Source organism: Notothenia rossii (genome assembly GCF_949606895.1).
Source record: "Notothenia rossii genome assembly, chromosome: 1".
Classification (NCBI taxonomy): Eukaryota; Metazoa; Chordata; class Actinopteri; order Perciformes; family Nototheniidae; genus Notothenia; species Notothenia rossii.
In genome coordinates, this window is record NC_136912.1 from 28,436,680 (window position 1) to 28,444,969 (window position 8,290).

The window sequence follows — 8,290 nt, forward strand, 5'->3', positions numbered from 1 at the left end:
GGTAGCCTACATGTGGCGCTTATGAGTGGTTGTGTGTGTCCGTGCGTGTGTGTGTGAGCGCATCAGCGTAGGCTTATGTTTGGGGCAATATTGGCACCGGGGCCAATCACAACTTTGTTATGCCACTGATGTGTCCTATTCATATTGGCCGTTTGTAGTGATTTAGGACAAAATGAACACTTTCAATAATCTATACAGACTTTCATTGGCAGCGTCAGTCTCGGTTAGACAAGTAACTAAGTTTTAGTCCATTTTAAAGAATCCCCATGAACACCAATAGAGAAACACAAGACAATCACCTGCTGATCTCCTGCTCAACCAGAAGAGGGCGCTGCAAAACAAGTTAAAGTAATGTTGGTATTATGGGAGGTCAACAGTGCCACAAAACGCCACTGTTTAAAAAACGTTTTCTGGATAAAATTCTGTTGTTTTGTGTTTTGTTTTTGTTTGTATGGCACTTTGGCTAAGTACAAAAAAGGCCTGTTATTTTTTTTCTATTTTATTTCCTTTAAATACCTTTTTTTAAATGGCACTTTTGTTATTGTAAAGATGTTTCTGAGTGCAAATAGTTGCAACTGAGTTTTTCACACCACGCCTTTCAAGAAACCCAAGGACGCTTTACAATGGGAGATAAAATAACAAAACAAAAAAATTATAATAATCACACAGACACACAGGTTGAAAAACAGGTTTGCTGGGTATTGCATTTTAGCTGGGGCCGAAGTGTTGATTTGGAAGTTGCTTGAATAAGTTTGGAAATGACCAATGTAATAAAGAAAATGAGTGAAATGACCAGAAACAAACAGCAGTATTCTTAAGCATAATTTTATTCATCAGTAGCATTCAGAGCATACTAAAATGAATAATCACATACGTTTCATTAAATGACTACAAAGCCATGAGGGATGCTAATCTCTATTTTGTAACAGATGATACTGTCCATCTCTCAAAAAGGCTGCCAGCTAGACAACTTTTCTATGTTCTGGTTGTATAGAGTGTAACACAAATGTGAATCTCTCACAGCAGGCTGCCTCTAGCAGCAGAGTTAAAGGGACAGCTCATCCCAAAATAAGAATACAAAAATCTGGTTGTGCTATTTAACCGTCTCAATGTTTTTGTTGATGTGTGGTGGCGTAATATGTAATAGAGATGTCTGCCTTCCTTTGAGGCTGGTGCTCACGACAGAGGGAGATGTAATGGTGTCCTCCAAAACCAAACCAAGTGTTGATTGATAAATGGCAATACAGGTAGCCTATTGGGAAACCGATATATATATATTTCGTTTTTGGGGTGAAATGTCCCTTTAACAGTAACGGGTGAAAGTCTGCCTCATCATTGCTTAGACTTGGAGACTGTAGAGTAAACATTCTGCTCTGCCAATGGAGGAGGATGAGTGAGACCCTGAGATGGACTTATAGAGGAGTAGTCGCTGGCCAAGGAGACATTCTTATTTGTGTCAGTATTCTTGTCTGTCAATGCCAAGTCAGAATCCGCCTGAAAATTGACACTTGCATAGTGGAGAGAGTCTTCCGGAGGGTGAACGGTGGCATAGACGGAGGTCAGGGCATTTCCTGAGCTTGCCTGCTGGTTCGGCATCTGTATTTCCTCATACTGTCGTTCTTCATGAAGTACCTGCAGAAGATGAAGGGGAGCAGTGTGATAGATGCAGATCATACTCATATGAAAACTCATGAATACAAAAACACACACACACACACACACACACACACACACACACACACACACACACACACACACACACACACACACACACACACACACACACACACACACACACACACACACACACACACACACACACACACACACACACACACACACACACACACTTCTCTATTGTGTTCAGCAGTTGTCCTTTGCTCTGATGATCCCTCCGCAGCACAAAACGCTGAGAAAAGAGACAATTTTAATTGATGTAAATAACAATATCTTTTTTAATCTGTTCGCCATCAGAATCACAATCATTTTCATGTTTGCCCGTTTACTTCTGTTATTCAGCATTGAAATCACAGGATCAGTTTTGTTAGTAAATATATTAATACATTACTTCACCCCGGTTATTTTGCCAATAATAAACACTGAATATATGATAAGAATAATGTATATTTAACCACAAATTCATATAGAGATTATGGCGTGTTTCTTATGCTACATTTCTGCCCCTCACCTTTTGTCCAGGGGAGTTTGTGTCTGCACAGTATCAACACAAGCACAAGTATCAGTAAGGCAAGACAGCCCACCACAATGCCAATTATGTCTGAAACTGAAAGACAACAGTTGAAGCTGTTTAATAATACATGCTGTCAGAAGAGTTTATTTGTGTTCAAGATTCATGCATAGAGGCAAACATTGTTTCAGCATTTGTTTGCAGTGGCTGTTTGTTAGCAAATGGACACATGTGGTCAGTGCTTGTTTAATTACATGTCCCTTATATGAAACAGCAAAACAAAATCCTATAAGTGGAGATGAAGCCCTGAACAACTTAAACCAAAGAGTGTAGCGTGCATAGCAGAGGTCAAAAGAATAGATCTACAAGAGTATCGTACTCAAGTACAAGTGAGCGTACTTAAAATACATTTTACACAGAATAAAAATCACTTGTTAAAAAGTGTACGAAGAAACAAGTGATGGAATATGTAAAATACTTAGGGTTGTGATGAGGTGCTGATCACTGGAAATAGAACCATGTGCATATATTTTATGTAGATCTGTTTATTTTGAGGAGGCCTGGGGCTTACACCTTAAAAATAATCAAAATATGCATTCCAGAGTAGAGTAACAAGAATTAACCAGTGTACACTAGGCATTACGCTACATGAATACAAATAAACTGCCACTTAAACAGCTAAATGAAAACACATCAAGGTCCCAAACATAGGTGCAAACAATATAGCCCCATTGCAGTGGCAGCCACAATCAATGCCATAAGCAAAAGGTTTTTTAAATTGACAACAAGGCAGCGCGCACATAACCAACCTTTCAGGGTTTTTGTTGTGACTTCTCCTTTGTCTCCGTTTTCCTCACTAGCTGAACTGTATGGTTTTTTAGATTCATAGACTGCAAGGTAATAAAAAGGTCGTAAGAGTAAATCAAAGACATTTTAAAGTAAATCGTGCATTTTCCTCTGAAATGTGCTCCAGAAGTAGAAGTTGTATAAAATATACAAATCCTCAAGTAAAGTACAATACCCTCAACATTTTACTTATGTACTTTCCATGTCTGTTTTTTTGTTTGGTGGGTGTATGATTTTTTTCTTATTTTAAAAGACCAGACAATAAAAAATAAAGTTACTTCATCATCAAACAGTACACTGGTTGTTGCCAAACATGTTGCATATTCATCAAAGAAGAACAGAAAAACATATTTACCTGTCATTAAGACGATGATAAATGTCAGTGATATCCTCATCATGTCAGTCCTGCTTTTTTCACCTAAATATAGTTTAAAACCAAGATCAAATATTAACGGTACATTTATAAAAAAAAAAGCGTCATGACATCAGTGATCTGCTGTCTCTCTGTGAAATATGAATGTGCCTCTTAGAGAAGCTGACACATGAAACATTTGCATTTCAAAATGAGGTTGTAGTTTTTGTATTCAGAGAGAGAGAAACAGAAAAGGAGGGAGGAGAGAAAGATAGAAAGAAGGCTGGATAGATATTGATGTGAGAGTGCACTACTGCAGGCTCATGTACCTGCTACATCGCATGATCTCTTCCTCTCACGTAAAAACAAATAGTGTTGTGCTTCACAGAACTGCACAATGGCCCTCTTATCTTTGGATACACAATATTAAAATACAAGCTATTAATATCCAGTCTGAACTGAAGGTATTTTAGCGATCTACCCGATGATGTGTAATATTTCCATAGGAGGGATAACATCCTAATGGGTTATTCAAAACGTGCTTACCTTGTCCTTTTACAGTAAAAAACCTGTATGAACATCATATTGTGTTTTATTATGCTGAAAAAAAAGTGAACCGTTGACTTAAATAAGTGTATTATGTAAGGGTTAGTTGAAAGCAATGATATTAAGTTTAAATACAAAATAATAGGTTCAACTTTATACTATTTATAACTTAATACAGTTATGTGGAACCTGTTGACATAATACATTCGATTGAAGTAAACATTACATTTTTTTAGAGTAGGACATCACACATTTATGTACTCTGTTTGACTGCGTCCTCCTATGTCAAGTTATGGTAAAATATAAAGCGTTATACTTTACATGACGCATCAGACAAAGCAGGAAGTGAAGTTAGAAATCCACCTACTAAACACTCCCATGTCATGGCCATTTCTACTGATCATAATTCCATTGTTGAGGTCTACTAGAATAGATTTACATTGTTGAATGTTCCAAACTCACATTGGTTTCTCACAGCATCTCTGTATAGTATGTGTATTCACTCATATTGGAGCTCCTGCCCCCCCCCCCCCGATTGACAATGAGTGACCACACCTGGGAGAAACTGAAGGAGACAGCAGACAGAGGCAGAACGCAGCATAATAATAACAACATGATGTTTTAAGGTGTTTGTGATGTACTTATTCCTTATCACTGGATCACTGTGATAGAAAACTTTGATAGGCCTATGTGCTGATTCTCTGGCAAGTTTCGGATATGTAGGGATATATTTTGGAATACATTCTGTGGAGTAGAGCAGTTGGACGTCCTCACTGATGTGTTGGTCTCTAAGCCCACCACTGGGGCTGCGGACGCGAGTTTTACACAAGACGGATCCTTTCTAGCCATAACAGAGAAATCTCCAACGAGGCGTTCTGGGGCAGCAGATATATATAGATAGGTATTTTCTGTGTTAGAGTTGTACTCGCTACAGGGTGTACTTTGAGGGTTTGTGACTTTGCAGACCGTTTACATGCATAAAAAGCTACATAACACACAAGGGGGCGATTAATAACCGGGAAAGCATGACATGGGACCTTTTTAATTAAATGTATTTTGTAAACAGCTTACACTGAAGGAAACAGCAGAAGCAGAACACAGCAGGAGCAGAGGCACAGGCGAACAAGGGATTAAGAGAGTGTCGACGGAGCACCTTTACAGCCCTGGAAAGACTCTGGTTTTGAGAAAAGACTTTTAACATTTTAATTCTTTGTATTGTTTTAACTGCGTTTAATTGTATTTTAAAATATCTTTAGACTATCTTTTTACTGAGATTATATTTTAGACATGCAGCTCTGATTTTAGTTTTCTTAGTAAAGTTTTTATGTTCTCCTGAATAAATTATTGTGTTAAAATCTTAAACGTAGTATTTGGCTCCTTGATTACCCAGTTTTGCTCTACCTGATTTAAAAGAACCCTTTCCCTCTCCATAAATTATTACCCCTCCTTGACATGAGTGTGTGTGTGTGTGAGGAAGTCTGCGGATTGGTCCATTTAGACCAGCGTTTCTCAAAGTGTGGGGCGCGCCCCACTGGTGGGGCGCAGAGATGTGATAGATGGGTCGCAAATGGACATGATGAACGGGAGTTTTGTTTTTTGTTATTTAATACATTTTTTGGACCTCAGGCCGGAATCGAACCTGGGTCCTCGCGGACTGTTAGTGGACTGTTATTGCCGGAGACTCGCAACGGCGGTGGACTTTCACAGCGCCGGATCCGTCGGAGCCTCGCAACGGCGGTGTTTGCGGCGGCGGGTGCGGTACCGGCGCACTGGCGCTTTGAAAGTCCACGGCCCACCTATGTCAGAGCCAGCGGCCCACCAAAGGCAGCGGCCCACCGGGAAAAGTCCTGAATCTCCCGATGGCCAATCCGAGCCTGCTCACACACACACAACTGAAACCAAAATCATTTACAGCGTTGCAGTCGGGAAGAAAAGCAATGTGGAGTGGCACCTCACCACTTCATAAGGAGTTTAACAGTGACACTTTTCGAAATCCCATTTGTGTCCCCCCACTTTACAAATAGGTCTATGTTTATTAAAAATGTTTAACACAAGCCGTCATCGCCACGGAGGAGCACACAGCCTCTGAAGCCTCAAAAGTTTAAAAGGGGAGTGATTAGTAAAATATGCATAAATAAAAAAGAAAGAATGCTAACTAGGTAACATAAGATAAGAATAAACAAGTTTAAATGATTTGTTATTGGTTTTGATCATATTCTAAAGATGTTTGGATTATTGAAAAGTATACAGCTCCCTTTCAGTGTGGTGAGAGCTGTATCCATAAATTATTTTTTTGCTCAAAGCGCACCAGATTGAGGCATTTCACTTCAACATTAAAAAAAAAATCTTCCCGGGGGTGTATGCCCCCAGACCCCCGAGAGGAGGTGAGGTCCACCACCTAATAAAGCAGGTTAAAATAATTAAATTGCATACATTTTCTTTTAGTAAACATTGAAAACGGGTCCCACAGACCCAAAAAGCACACAAAGGTTGATGGTAAGCATATAATAATGTTCAAATGTGCTAAATATATACACTGCAAAAAAACAAAAAAAGAGGAGTAAAAGTAGCCCTCATCCTAAAAAAGGTTGGAGACCCCTGTTATAGAACGATACATTTGACAATTTTAAGCTTGGCCTACCATTTTATTGGAGCAATGAGGAACAGGTGGGGCTTGAAAAGGCCCTCCTGTTCAAAGTGGGGAATGACAGAAAAAGTTTGAGAACAACTGATTTAGACCAATCCGCGTAACCGTTACGTCACTGCGATTCAGGAAGAAAAAAATGGAAAAAGAGAAATCGGTTAGGTTCATGGATGTATAATAAGAACTATTAGGTGTTAGGTTATGGCTAGAAAGAATCCGTCTTGTGTAAATATGACGTCACATTCTCGTTGTAATCGGAGCGGCTCGGAAACACATCTACAGCAGTAACATGCAACATACACATTAATGCAGCAGCAATATTAATAGAGAAACATCAGACATAATAGTGAAACACTGAAAGGGAACATTTTATTGCACCAGGAGCTATCTTGGGACTTTCACTGCGACAAAGTTGACTTGCCTGTGAATAAAAAATAAACCATAGTGTTGGTGATCTACAGTGTTGTCATTCTTCTTTGAACAGCAAGACCGCTAACACCCTATTTCAACAATCACACTCCCTGTAATCAGTGATGGGCAAGTTACTTTTTAAAAGTAACTAGTAATAGTTATAGTTACTGCTCTCAAAAGTAACTAGTTACTTTATTAGTTACTAAATTGTTAAAGTAACTATTAACACGTTACTTTACTTTACTTAAAAAATAATAACAATAAAAATACAAGTTTTTGGCATGTCCTCAACAACATACCTGGCAATCAATCTGTTTAGTTGACTGGGTGACATGTGACATCGTTTTTTGGCTGTTTAGATGGTGTTGCTCCATCTGGGTCACTGCCGGTGGTTGAGACGGTGGGGTCTTTGGCGACTAGTTGTATAGCCCCATGTAGGATTACTTAGGTGCTTCGGCATTGCTGTTATTCGATGTGGTGGACAACGCTTTCTGTCCTGCACACAGTTTACATTTTACCGTAATATTTGTTGTGTCCTTTATCCCCACAAATTGAAAATAGTGGTTATATATCCAAGTTGCAAATGCGCTGCTGCTCTCGATGATACATCTGCCATTGTGTGTGTGTGTGGCTGTGCTGGTGGTGTGTGTGTGTGTGTGTGTGTGTGTGTGTGTGTGTGTGTGTGTGTGTGTGTGTGTGTGTGTGTGTGTGTGTGTGTGTGTCTGTTAGCAGCATTAGCAAGTGTTCGTGTGTGTGTATTTTCCCCATAAGGCAAGACCCGCCCAACTCTGTCTCTGATTGGCTTACCCTGAAATGTTACCCCTTGTTAACCAATCATCACTCCTCTCTGGTTACGTTCAGTTTTCCATGGTGCTGTGAGAGGACATCGCTGTATTCGCCTGTAAATTACATCCGCAGGGAGATTCGGTTCAGTTCCATCACATAATGTAACGCAGTAACGCACCCATTTAAATCACAGTAACTATAACGGCGTTACCTATTGGGAATAGGTCACTATTAACGCTATAGTCACCACAACAAGTAGTTGCGTTACAGTAACGCAACTACTTTGTAACGCGTTTGTCCCAACACTGCCTGTAATTGACATAATTAATAGATAGTTTAGCTTCTCACCATCATTTGCTGTGGCCCACTGATGTTAGTTAACGATCGTAACTGAAAGGCTGCCTGCCAAACGTAAAAATTCAGCCACGTGACTTGCAATCTCTCACTAGTTTTACACAAGACGGATCCTTTCTAGCCATAACCAGAGAAATCTCCAACGAGGCGTCCTGGGGCAGCA

At 39.7% G+C, this 8,290-nt stretch overlaps 1 protein-coding gene across 1 annotated transcript; it reads right to left on the bottom strand.

Moving 5' to 3' along the window:
* Positions 1 to 809: 809 nt before the first annotated feature.
* On the bottom strand, positions 810 to 4,403 carry LOC307032574 (uncharacterized protein). Its single transcript, XM_079670656.1, has 7 exons — positions 4,395 to 4,403; positions 3,716 to 3,796; positions 3,390 to 3,452; positions 2,998 to 3,078; positions 2,189 to 2,284; positions 1,851 to 1,909; positions 810 to 1,632 (listed from the first exon to the last, which is right to left on the bottom strand). The coding sequence occupies exons 3-7, from the start codon at positions 3,430 to 3,432 to the stop codon at positions 1,333 to 1,335; spliced, it is 579 nt and encodes a 192-aa protein (XP_079526782.1). The 5' UTR covers positions 3,433 to 3,452; positions 3,716 to 3,796; positions 4,395 to 4,403; the 3' UTR covers positions 810 to 1,332.
* Positions 4,404 to 8,290: the final 3,887 nt, after the last annotated feature.